A 13,529-nucleotide genomic window follows, 5' to 3' on the forward strand; every position below is an offset into this window, starting at 1 on the left:
CTTCTGTCTTCACTTCCAGCTATGTTATGCAGGACATGTGAATTATAAGCTAAAAATTTTCTTTTTGCCAAAGTCTCAACATCAGCCTGAGATACAGCCTTACTTTCCTCCTTCCTAAGCAGTAAAAGGGAGTAGAATCCCATTCATGGGCTCTGGAAGAATTAGGTGATGTGCTTTTCTACTTACAGGTCACAGAATAAAGAGTTCATACAAATGTACACTGTTGAACTATTTAAAAATGAAAATTCACTGGTGTTATTTAACCGAAGATGGTAGAATATGCCTATTTTGTAAATGGTAAAGTGTGAAACTAGCTTGGCTTTTGAAAGTACAGTTGATGATGTATATTTTTTCACGCCTTGAAACTATTTCTGTTGATATGAAATTACACACTATTGTGAATCTTGGAAGATGTCTGTAAAACTCTTACTAAATCCGAAATGATTGTTAATCAAGAATTGGCATAAAATATTTGTTTTTCTCTTTTTCCAGTTTAGGTACAAGCATTTTGTGTTACACAGCTAGCATATTAATTTGTTGAGAGTTTCCGTCTGAATTCTGCTGTCTCTTTAGCTCTCCACTATGAATTACGTTATAGACCTCTGTAAATGGCAATGCAGCAGAAAACCACATGTTAGCCATCAGGGCTGAATTTTTTGTTTTGGGCCACAGAGAGGCTACCCATCAGTGCATAAAGGTCTGCCCACCTGGCCTTTTGGATCATAGTTCAGGCACACAATTAATTCATTATGAAGTAAGTCACTGCTTGCTTTTGAACTAGTCTTTCCAGCTTTGGAGGTGAGTGTCCTGTCACTGACCTGAAGAAATACTTCTACTCTTTCAAACTCCATTAAATCACATTTCCTTCTGTGTGTGTGTGTTGTTTTTTTTCCCCCTCTTACTGGTGGGGTGGAAGGAAAGGTCCGTAGTAACAGAATGTTCAGTAAGTAGATGAAAAGGTAGGGCATTCTAAACAGATTATTTGTGAAAGTGAAGGTTTTAGGAATAAAAAATAGATTAAAACAATGTAAACAAATTCCCTTAATTTTCATTCTCCAATGTATTTTGAAATTTAAAGATAGGATCTCATGATCTGGGATATTCAATACAACAGGTCATAAAAAGTTTGAAGTAAAGAGAAAAATCTCCCCTTTTCCATTTATTTCTAATCTCAGAAATATATATTTCTTGGTTGTTCTTCTGTGTTGTACTAAGTACTATATACATAGATGTGTATTTATAATGAAAGAATACATATATCTTCCTCTTTAGTAACAAACCATGTCTCTCCCCACCCTCTCCACCTCGGTCCCTCCAGAGAGGTAATCATCATGCTAAATTTTGTGGTCATTACACCCTTAATCTTTGTAAAATATAGTTTTACTACCTATGCTTTCATGATCAAGAACCCGCACTGTTGTTTCTGAACCTCATAAAATATTATCAGATACTCTAAGTGGTCTTCTACATCTTGTAGCCCTAAAAACGCATTTCTAAGAATCATACATGCTGTTGAATGTGGTTTAATGTGACATTTCTTTTTCCAGGGCCACAGAATTCATCTAGAGCTGATTCAGAATCCAGACCCTTTAGTGTTTCCGCTATTACTGAGAATCACATTCTTCAAACTGAGAGGCAATGGAAACCTAAAGTTTTTAGAAATGCCTGTGACGAAGTTGTTCTTTTCCTGGAAACTGACTAAAGGGTCACAGAAAACTGATCAGTATTGACAAATAATGGCACTAACAGAAATATGATACCTATAACCAATAGTCCAAGAATCCCACTTACATCTCTGATTACAAATATATGTGAAGTACTTATGCTATCTCGTATCGTGTTTTAGAATGGATAATGAAAAAGAGAAAGAAAACCATGAAAAACAAGAAATAGAGGAAGGGTCTGGAGATAATGTGGAGGCCTGTATTGTTATTCTTTAAGTAGCTGAAGCTGATCATAAGCAAGAGAATGTCTATCTCTTCTCCCCATTTTCCTCGGAAAATTGAAGGAAATTTTTGAAATCTAGAATGCAGGTATATTCCTCTAGAGAGGATTTATATTTGCTTTTCCAGACACCTACAAGCCCTAACAATCTGGGCACTTTAAACCAAAATAACAGTTTGAAATTACAGAAATTTGGGCTATCACTCCATGCAAGGTCAAGCTTCTGGTTAAAACTTCTCAGGGAGAAATCCTGTGCCTGCTCTGGTCTGCATCCAGACACTTCTGGGGGTGGGGTGAGGGACTCACCAACATAGTGTAGACATGAGCTTTTGAAACTCCAGCTTAATTTCATGTTAGATTAGCCTCCTTGGTCACTACTGAGCCTGCCTTCTATCTCAGGTATTGTGAGGCTCTGAAAACCAAAACTCAAAACTGAAGTTATACAGGGGCCCCTGGGAGGCTTGGTCAGTTAAGCATCTGCCTTGGGCTCAGGTCATGATCCCAGAGTCCTGGGATGGAGCCCCACATTGGGCTCTCTGCTCTCTGGGGAGACTACTTCTCCCTCTTCCTCTGCCTGCCTCTCTGCCTACTTGTGATCTCTCTGTCAAATAAATAAATAAAATCTTAAAAACAAACAAACAAACAAACAAACCCCCAAAAACTGAACTACGCAAATGTTCTCAGAGCAAGTGACTTCATTGGTTTCGGCCCTTAACTTAACAGAAATAACCTCTGGTTTTCTGCCTTGAATTATATTTTGGCCTGGTAATTTTACGATTTAGAAATAATTTGTTATAAGTGTGTATGTATATGAAATTGTAGAGACACAGATATTGGCATAATGTACAGAAGACATTTCTGTCAAGCGAATTCTCTCAAATCAACTGAGTTGTCTCAGGAAAGAGCAAAGGGAGCTCCTGTAACTAGAAGTATGCTAGCAAAAGTTTGATAATTACACATCAGGAAAGCTATATAGGTGATGTAAGAATCAGAGATTTCATCAGTCTCTTCCAACCCTAAGTTACCACGACTGTATCAAATATAAGGAAAGAAACATGTTACAGTTACATATGAGAAGTTATTGTACCAGCTTTCCCTGCATAGAGCAAATCATGGTAAGGAGGCATTACATTGACAGAAAAGAAAAAACAAGAGTTTCAGTCAATTGATGGTGTCTTCAAAACAGCTGATTCCCTAAGAATGGCTATTTCCAGACTGCTGCCATGGCTTAGCTTAATAACAAAATTATACAGAAGAATTCTTGTTGACTCACAAATTTATCTTTCTCTATTCTTATATCACTGGTTTCCATGAATTAGGTGTTGAAAAACAAATGTTATAATGGTTGACTGCATACAATCAGATCCATTTCCTTTAACATTTCATTCCTCAGGAACAGAGTTCATATCTTATTTATTTTTATATTCCCATTGCCAGGAAAAATGAATGGCACTTAGTAGGTCCTCTGCTAATGTTTGCTCAGTAGAATCCTATGTAATACTTAAATTATTTTTTCATTACTCTCCAGGGAAATGGATAAAACCTACTTTGCTAGGCTGTTCTTCTGAGAGGTTTGCACAAAGTCTTTTTTTACTTGCTTTTGGGTCTACCCCATCAGAACAACCAAGAACCAAACCTAACACTACCGAGTTGCACAACTGCTGGGCAGTGTAACTAACAACTGCTGGGTAGCATCCCTAAGAGTGTTTTTTTTCCTGAGGGTTACATTTCCTTATTTCCAAACCGTAATTGTCATCCAAACTTGGTAAATAAGATCAAGCCTAATTCAATTCCATACACGATAAGCCTATAAGAAAAATAACTAAGAACAGGTGGCTTTATACTTCAGAAATATCACTTTGTTTTATAGGGCTATTCAAGGATCTAATTTTTAAAAGAACCAAAATAGCAAAATAGTACCTCAGCATGAGGAGTAGGTGGCAAAACCGAGGTGTCGTTTTCAGGAACATTTCCAGCTGGCCCATTGTTTGGTGAGCTGGGACCAGACCCTGGAGAGCTGCTACTGACGGAAGATTCTGGAAGACATTGGGAAGCACAAGCCGATTCATGAAAACCATACAAGGATGAGCTTCGGTGATATTGTAAGTGACATATAGCACCAAACACTGTTTTCCCCACTATGGGAACAACAAGCCCCATGTCAGTCCACAAAAAGGACTGTGAAAAATTTTGAAACATTTCTGAATTCTGCTACCACTTTTCTCCCTGTGTTTTCACCATTAAGATACAATGCAGTACTCCAGTTTCTAGATAAGTAAGAATAAGAGCTAGAGAACATTATAGAAGATTTTGATGAGAAAAAAAAAAAAAAAAAAAGGACATGGGTGTAAAATCCTGAAACACATCTTCTCCCTGCCTTTCTGTCTATATATTTTGCTTGCATATTGATCAATCCGATTTTTATCTTTGATTCTTTCTTATTTGCTTTTCTTTTAATGAGAAAAATACACATTAAAAAAAATACTTCAAGGAGCTTATTTTCTCCCAGACTCCTAATTCTGGCCTTTCCTGTGTGACTCAATACCGATTTCTCATTAATGTCTCATTTTCATATCCTGTCTTTAAAAAACAAAAACAAAAAAGTACTTTTATTACATCTGCCTTGTCAATTTAAAGTCATTATTTCTGTCTTTTGGTGCGATATTCAGACAGAAGTATTTCCTTATGTAGAAATCACTGCCGTGAACATGAGAATTCTAGGCCACAAGTACATGCTACAACGGGATTCTACAACACGGGGAGGCAGGGGAAGTAGCAACTGATTTTCTGGGAACACTGAGAAAATCTCAGAGAAGAAATCAGATGGCAACGGGGGCTTGAAGAGAAGTAGAAGTAGTTCATGAAATGCGGACAGCAGAGAAGAAGGGAGTGCAGGAGAAGGCACTGGGAGGGGCCACGGCTGTGAACTGTTAAATAACATGGCTTTGGTGGGAAAGGGGCAGAAAACTGTGGAACTTAAAAAACAGGGAGATAGCAAGTGGTTCCCATGTCAACTATTGGGAGGAGAGGGGGCACAGGATTTGGAAACAGCAGGTACTTGAGCCCAGGAAATGGGGAAGGGAGATGCAGAGTTGGGAGAAGACCCACAATAGCAATTATCTGCTCTATGATGCCACGATGGTCTCTGACTACAGGAAAATAATTAGCTTGAAGATCTAAACAAAGCTCATCCACATTATGTGAAAGCTGGCAGAGAAAGGTGGGGGGGGATAGGTGAATAAATCTGTCTCTGGTAGTTCAGATCCTCCAAAGACATTGAGAATAAGTACAACATCATAGTTTAAAAAAATCTACCAAAGCGTCCACAAGTCCTAGCTCAATGACCAGAAATGTGCATCAAATAAACATACAAGTCCCTTTCTGAAAAATATGGTATTTCAAAAATAAAGAGACGTGAGGGAAACTCCAGCAAATTATCATCTCCTTAAGTTAGAATTAAGTATTACCCAGATATGCACTGAGCAAAATTCCACTGCAATGTGACATGTGACAGTGGGGGAAAAGTTACATTCAAGAAGAGATTGATAGGAAAATAGAAGAGAACATTGGGATAAATAAATATGCCCTTGGATTGGTGAGATTCTAAAGCAAAAACAAACAAAAAAAGCAAAGCAATGTATATGGCTTTCTATTTTCATCAAGTTTTCCTGTTATGAGGGAGCATACTCTCTCCAATTAGAAAAATCTTTATTTACATTAGGCATTTGATATGTTCATCTTCTTTACATTAAAATAGATTCATTTCTCCAACTCCCCAACCCCACCAAGTACCTCTATTATGAAAGCTTAATTAAGATTTTTATTTACTTAGGTACAAATCTGTGTTCTGAAAAAAAAAAAAAAAAAGTCTGCAGCTCTGAATTTAAATTGGTCCAAATTAATGATTATATTTGATACTGAAAAAAATATACTTTGGTAGAATAATATTTATTTATTTATATATGCATTTATTTAACATTTCTTATCTGTCAAGGAAAAATTTTCCAACTAATACTTTTCTTCAGATAAAGATTTTTTATTAAATCTGTATTAAATTTATTAATCTACCAGGAATGAGTAGGAGACTGCACATTTTGCTTTTCCTAAATAACTTGTCAAACTACCACATTGCATTAATATTCTGTACTTTTCTACTCCCACTTCCACAATCTTTTCCCTATTGTCTCCCCAAAGTAGGTGTTCTTATGGCCACAGGAGATACAGAAAACAAATAATTTTGGAAAATTATTACCCTTTCCTGCTAAGGACAAGATCTGATCTTGGAGAAATGATAGCAACTGACTACACTGGTATAAGCACAATCTTCCGTGAGAATGGGAAAAAAAAAACGGTTGCCGATTACCACTTCTCTATGGATGCAACCGAAGGAAATGACCAAATACAATGCATGTAGGTCCAAGTAGGTACTTGATAAACAGTAGTCGGTATTATTATTTTGGCTAGCCTTTTTGGTTCTTGTATCCCTAAGTCTTCTCTAATTTCAGATCAGGTACAGCTGGGACCAGAAAGCTTTGTAAGACATCAGGTTGAATTTCCTAACCTGTTCACCCCACCACTAACCAGGCAGCTAAGAAAATAAGAACACTTCCATTGGAGACTAGTGAAAATGACAGTTTCTTTCCCTTCCTAAAAGGCAATATATCCCCCTCCTGCCATAAGTCCCAGTTCACTAGTAAACACATAAAGTCATTTATGAGTTCTGTAAATTTGTTGAAAAGTCAAGGTTTTGCTGTTCCACATAGTTTAATTTTCCCAGATGTATTTTGTACATTCGTGTCTGAGTATGGGGGAAGTGTTCCTCTCGGACCTCCCTCTGCTCATTTCTGATCAAATTTCATTAAAAGTTATACTCTTCTGGTTGGCATTCCTAAAACGGACTGCCTGTTTCTGAAAAGATGAAGGTGAACTTTGGCATTCCCTAGTTATGCCTAGATTGACACACAGTTCTGTTTTTCATTCATTTCCTGTTTAACACAGTTGGTGAATGCATGGCAAGGTTTACTGAGCTACTTGTGCATGTTCAATATAATTTCCTTTTAAGACATGTTTCTCCTCAAAATAACTTTTAATACGCAACAGCCATATTTATTCTACGCTATTTATTTTCATTCCTCCTACCGGCATTTTTTAGTGTATGTCTGCACAGTCCTCAATTACCTGTCACCTCAAACATTCGCTTCTTGAATGAAGTGACAACATTTCCATCCTTCCGCCTGAGTAAGGGGCTGCTTCTCCTCTCTGCCACTTTCTGTTTTAACCTGGACCGCACCTTCAAGTTGGGCTCAGAGGCTGGGGATTGAGACAAAGAAAATAGATAAAAATTAAAAAATAGAGAGCCAGTTGTTCCTGTGTATAAAAAACGGCTCATACTTTTCTTGGTTCCTTCTCATCTCCAATTAAAATCCCAAGCATGTAAATAAGGCATTAACTCTAAATGAATTAAACAGACAAATATAGTAATTATTTCTATGAAATCTACTTATCTAAATGGAAAGTGAAGAAAGAGTAAAAATATAAGTTTTCTACTTATTTAAGCTGACAGAACTGGGATTGCTGGGAAGTTTAATCACTAAATATGTTTGGGTCAGTGTAAGATTTATTATACGTCATTGTCAGCTCTTTTAATTCTCTCAAGGGTGAAACTCAATACCCACAAAAACAGTACCCTAATGTGATTTTAGAGACTCTGGCCTGACTTCTGGTAATAAGAAGACACCTCTGTAGCATACAATTTATGTCTAATTCTGACTTCTGGAATATTTCTTTGTCAGTAGTCTCTAGCCTGAAATCCTGGGAAAATATACTTGGTATCATAACACCAAACCAAATAGAGTCGCTATGAATAAGCCTTTCTACAGATTTAGCACACAATCAAGAAGAGAGAAAGGGTGGCCAACTCTTAGAATAGAAAGTTCTGAGTAAGGTTATATACTCCAAAGTACAAATGCACATTATTCCTACATAAGTTATTATTATTTTTTGGTTAAACTATTCTAAACAGTGATGCGCTATAATTTAGTTATTATGGATTAGATTTCTACATAATTATACTCTAAAAGAATGGAAACATTAGATTGAATCCCTACATAGTACAAATTAGTGTTGATCATGATAACAGTGCTGGGGGGAGGTAATGGAAAGAGGGTATCCAAAGACAACTAGCATTCACAGAATGATTTCTATGTCCACTACTGTTCTAAATGCTTTGTCATTATTAACTTGTTAAACCATAATCTCTTTATATTTGATTATATTAATGAGGAAACCAACACACAGAGAGGGTAAGTAACTTGCCCAAGGTCTCATAGGTGAAAAGGGATGACACCATGATCTGTATCTAGATAATCTAGCTCAAATCTACTCTTCTAAATACTGAAAATACAGCTACTCCACCTTTCCTCATGTATGAACACCCTAACAATTATAAACCATTTCCCAAAGAATTCCTAATCATCTCAGATACAATGTTATCATGCAGCCAGAGTTTTTGATGAGTGAAAATGTTTTCTTCGAAGGAATTTTGTATTTTTGCCTGACTACAAAGGCTATCGAAGTAGAACTTACAATCTTTTCTTTCTTTCTCTCTTCTTTGCTTGTTTTTATGTTTAGACTTCAAACATCTATACTTTAGTTTTGTCTTTTTCTTTTCTGTTTCCCTTCTCTCCAGCTCTACTCTGGATTGAGAACCCCTGCATTCTAGGCTTACTTGGAATAAGGCAGGTGAAATAGGAGCTTGAAAGAAATATTCAATTATGAAAAATAAAACAAGTTAATTTGTTGGTGTTATACACCTGATTCTATGGCTGAAAACAGTGAAACAGGGCAGCTTGCAAATACTGCAGAGTGGAAGGGGGAGTGGGCAGAGAGCAAGACTAAGAACAAGAAGCTCAGTGTCTGAAGCCCTGAAATGTATCATTTTCTGGGCCCGCCACCTTGAGGCAAAGAAGGTAAATAGTTTGGGCAAAGGACCAAGGACCTTCCAGACTTTCTGGGAGTGTCAACCCACTTTATCTTAGTAGAGATTTCTGAATCTGAAATATTAGCATCGATTCACCCAGGAATTAAAGGGAGAAAAATGGAACTGTATTAATTCACTTAGATTTACCTGTATATATTTATTTTAAAATTCCTTGAAACACTCTAGTTTTTGTCTCTAAAAAGCTGTCAGTCAGTAAATATACTCATCTGAAACCAAGAAAGGAAAGGAAGAAAGGAAGAAATGAGGAATCTGGGCGCCTGGGCGCCTGGGTGGCTCAGTGGGTTAAGCCTCTGTCTTTGGCTCAGGTCATGATCTCAGGGTCCTGGGATCGAGTCCCGCATCGGGCTCTCTGCTCAGCAGGGAGCCTGCTTCCTCCTCTCTCTCTCTCTCTGCCTGCCTCTCTGCCTACTTGTGATCTCTCTCAGTCAGATAAATAAATAAAATATTAAAAAAAAAAGAAAGAAATGAGGTATCCCTATGTGCTAACTATATCGGTTTCCACTGTAGCCTTGCTATGTGAAGACAAAAATAAAGAAAAGATTCTTAGACTTTAATGTAGATATACCTTTATGATGAGACTTAAAGTATTAAATGCTACCGACTTGCTGTCCAGAGGAAGTAAATCAACTGATTTATCACTGTAAATGGGGTAGAAAGTGCACTATGTTTTCTGTGGGAAGAGGTGACGTTAAGTCTACTTTCCAGCTATGGGATATTCAGTGAGACTCTAGTAGTTTTCTGATCCTGACTCTTCACTTATGAAACCTGAAAATCTAACATCTTCTTTGTTCTAGAGTTATGGCCATCTGATTAGAGACCTGAAAATAACTGTGAAGATCTGGCTGAATTCAAAAGGGAAGAAACGATTTCTGGGATTTTAACTATTGCTATTCCTGCTAAGGGTTGCAGGGCTAGGATTGGGCCGGGACTGGGCCCCAAATCCCCTGGTTCTCAGTCCGGTCTTCCTCCCTCTCCTCACACACTGCACCAGCTGGGGCCGGGTTTCTGCAGTCAAGACAAAAATGTGCCAAAAGCTTGGAAAAACAGCATATGCCATTTAAACATTCTTTATGAAACCTAGAATTCCATAAGCTTTTAGGAAAAAATGACTTTCCAGGTCAGCACATAGCTTTCAATCTCATGTTTGTCTGCTGAAGAATGGGCTGGATATACAGTTCTTAAATTTCTTTCAGAGGTCAACACAAAAAAAGTGAACACCAGACTGGGAATGAGAATTGGGTCTGCTCTTGTTTCTATCAGCTACTGAAATCAATAACCTTGAAAAATTCATAGTTTCACTGAATGTCCATTCATTGATGCCAACAAGCTACAGGTTACTAGTAGTGTACAGAGGACACTGGCTTTGGGTGAATTACTTTGTTTCTTTAAAGCTCAGTTTTTCATGTTAAATCGGGGGCAGTTTTTTCTTTTCTTTTTTTTCCTCCATGGATTCCATTTTCCTTCTGTGTCTGACCCAAAGGACTAAATCCTGGGGTTGCATCACTCCAATCCTTTGCTGGTTGGATTTCATTTGGGCTCACCTACTGTAGGACTTTTTAGTGACAAAGGATTAAGGAGGAAGGAGGAGCCAGGGTATCCTTTGCTCTTTGTGCTATGGTGTTGTTCTATCTCTTCCTGATTTCATCTCTGTCTAGAGGCCTCTCCATGCTTCCAGCTTTCCCAACACCCCAGGAACATTATCTCCTCTCCTTGCTCTTTCAGCCCTTGGGGTGGGAATGACTTCTCACTACTGATATTCTCTGGGTGCCATAACATCCCTAAGCAGTTGTAAGTTGTAAGTAAATATTGTGTAGGTTCTATTTCCTACAAAGGCTCCCATTCACAAAGTCCCACATTTTTGCAAAGTTATTGTAGAATCACAGAGATAGTGTCTAGTAGAGCATAAATCAGTGGTTCTCAGTCAGGGAGATGCTGACACCACGGGATGACTGGCAGTGTCTGCAGAGATTTCTGATCGGCCATGTTGGGTATAGCTATTGGAATCTAGTGGGTAGAAGCCCGGGAGTTTGCTAAACATCCTATAATGCCCAGGACAGCCCTACAACAAAGAATTATCTGGATTCAAATGTCAGTATTTCCAAGTGTGAGAAACCTTGGGGTAAGCAATCAGTAAATGGCAGTTGTTAATGACTGTGCTACACGGGGATGATCAAAGGAAATAATATTATCTGTTAGCAATTCTTAAAGAGGATGTAGAAGAGTAAGAAAGAAAAGAGTATCAGAAACCAGGGTGTACTATAGGTTGCTTGAAAATATTCAATATTTCAATATATTTTATACTTAGAAATTTATTTGTAAACAATTTTTAAAGATTTATTTATTTGAGAAAAAGAGAGAGAGAGAGAGCATGGCATGGGGGGTGGGGGGAGTGGGGAAGGAGAGGCAGATAGAAGGAAAGGGAGACAGAATCCTCAAGTAGACCCCCTGCTAAGCGCAGAGCCTGAACACGGGACTCAATCCCATGACCTGAGCCAAAATCAAGAGTCAGACACTTAATGGACTGAGACCCAGGTGCCCCATGAAAATATTTTTGATGCCACTGGTTATTTCTAAAGAAAGCAAACCAAGTCAACTTCATGCAGAAAGATTTAATTCTCAATCTTCGGAGTGATACTATCTGAGGCATTGTGATATTTTTGTCTTTATCAGTTGAGGATGAAGCTTTTTAAAAACTAGGAATCATTAATATTCTGTAAGTGTAAGAGGAATTTATTTTTTCAAAATACACAATACACAGCTTTTCTAAGTAAAGGCCCATATCCACTGGTTCTAGTAAAAAGTTTTGTCTGTATTTCAATACTGGTTTTGAACCACCAGAGACATTAGTATCTCAATGGTGATACTGAAGGATGGAATGATAGATAACCATCATTTAGTCCTTGCAATGCTTTATAAACTCACTCCTAATATTTTAGAAGCCCACACACCGAAGCTCAGCATGATATATATACCCACGGAGTCGAATTAATGACCTATTGTGCTGACTCAGTTTGCAGTTAGAGTTAATTCCGTTTTTAATGCTCTGGTCTCCCCAAAGGCTGAAGATTTCCATTCCAGTGACTTACTAATGGGATGCTAATCCACAAGAGCCCAGAAAGAGATCACTAACTGGGGAGACATTCTGCTTGTATCTCAATGTTATTTCATGCCTAGTTGCACTAATTGCCTTTCTATTTTTACCCCACACCCATCACTCTCTACATCTCAATTAATCACAGAAACAGAAGGCAAGCTTTTTAGTGTGTGTGCCCATCTGAGTGCCTTTGTCTGCTGAGATGAAAACCCTGCATGAAAAATTGATCATCATTATTTAAATGAAAACAATCAATATTAAAATAAAGAGGACAGACTTGAAAGCTTTTGCTCTCTTCACTTCAAAGAAATTAAGAAGGGAACAAAAGGAACAGAAAACATATGCAAGATGCCTCACGAGCTAAATGTATTTCAAATCTTACTTCTCCTACTCACATCCATGGTGCAGAGTGAACTCAGGCATGGCAAGGTAGGGGCAAAACCACCAGGAAAGAAATAGGAGAGTTAGGTAGCAGAAGCCCGAGTTAAACAATTAGGATTCCAATAGTAAGTGACAAGGTCCAGACTTGTCATTTCACTGAAAGATTTGGTGTGAGTGTGTGGGTGTCGATTTTATACACGTACACACACTTACGGATATGGAAAGTATTTTCTGCGGAAGCAAACAGGTCTCTGACACCAAAAAGACCAGACTCAGATTTCAGTGCTAACTTTTCATGGACTAACTGCAACCCTGGGGGAGTTGTTTGATCTGTGAATCATTTTATCATGTTTCACGGAGCAGTAATGATGCCTACGATATGGACCTCATGCTGCAAAATTAAAAGAGTGGAATAAAGTGCTTAGCTGAACTGGCTGTCTGTTCAATAGATAAATAAGCGAGTGTTTAATATAGTTTATATAAAAGACTAAGGAACTTATGTTAAACAAAACAAATAAAAAAAGTGGAAGGACTGCGAGCTACAGCTGGTTTACAGCTTTTGCCTAATGCAATGTTACCTATTAAAAACAACAACTAGAATAGCAATAGTCCTTTTTCTGATCTTTTACTCAGTGTATTTAAAACCCTTTTTTGTGGGTGCCTGAGTAGTTCAGCAGCTTAAATATCTGCCTTCAGCTCAGGTCATGCTCCTGGGGTCCTGGGATCAAGCCCCACATCAGGCTCTCTGTGCAGCAAGGAGTCTGCTTCTTCCTCTCCCTCTGCTGCTTCCTCTGCTGCTCCCCCTGCTCGTGCTCTTTTGCTCTCTCTTGCTCATGCTCTCTCAAATAAATAAATAAAACCTCTTTTTTTTTTTTTTTTTTGTAAAGATGTTATTTATTTATTTGACAGACAGGGATCACAAGTAGGCAGAGACACAGGCAGAGAGGGGGAGGAAGCAGGCTCCCCACTGAGCAGAGAGCCTGATGCAGGGTTCGATCCCGAGTCAAAGGCAGAGGCTTTAACACACTGAGCCACCCAGGCGCCCTAATAAAGAAATAAAACCTTAAAAAAAAAAAACCCACCATTTTTTGTTGGTAATTGACTCCATGT

General features: G+C 38.1%; 1 protein-coding gene across 14 annotated transcripts in view; it reads right to left on the minus strand.

Moving 5' to 3' along the window:
* Positions 1 to 13,529, minus strand: part of HDAC9 (histone deacetylase 9) — a 923,925-nt gene that overhangs the window by 390,282 nt on the left and 520,114 nt on the right. For 10 of the 14 annotated variants that reach the window (XM_032304495.1, XM_032304493.1, XM_032304494.1 and 7 more), the window contains 2 exons: positions 7,123 to 7,254; positions 3,865 to 3,980 (listed from right to left, as the gene is read on the minus strand). In XM_032304495.1, coding sequence (XP_032160386.1) covers positions 3,865 to 3,980; positions 7,123 to 7,254 — 248 coding nt within the window. The remainder of the gene's footprint in view (positions 1 to 3,864; positions 3,981 to 7,122; positions 7,255 to 13,529) is intronic. The other 4 variants (XM_032304501.1, XM_032304500.1, XM_032304504.1 and 1 more) reach the window with 1 other exon arrangement.

Source organism: Mustela erminea, chromosome 11, assembly GCF_009829155.1.
Source record: "Mustela erminea isolate mMusErm1 chromosome 11, mMusErm1.Pri, whole genome shotgun sequence".
NCBI lineage: Eukaryota > Metazoa > Chordata > Mammalia > Carnivora > Mustelidae > Mustela > Mustela erminea.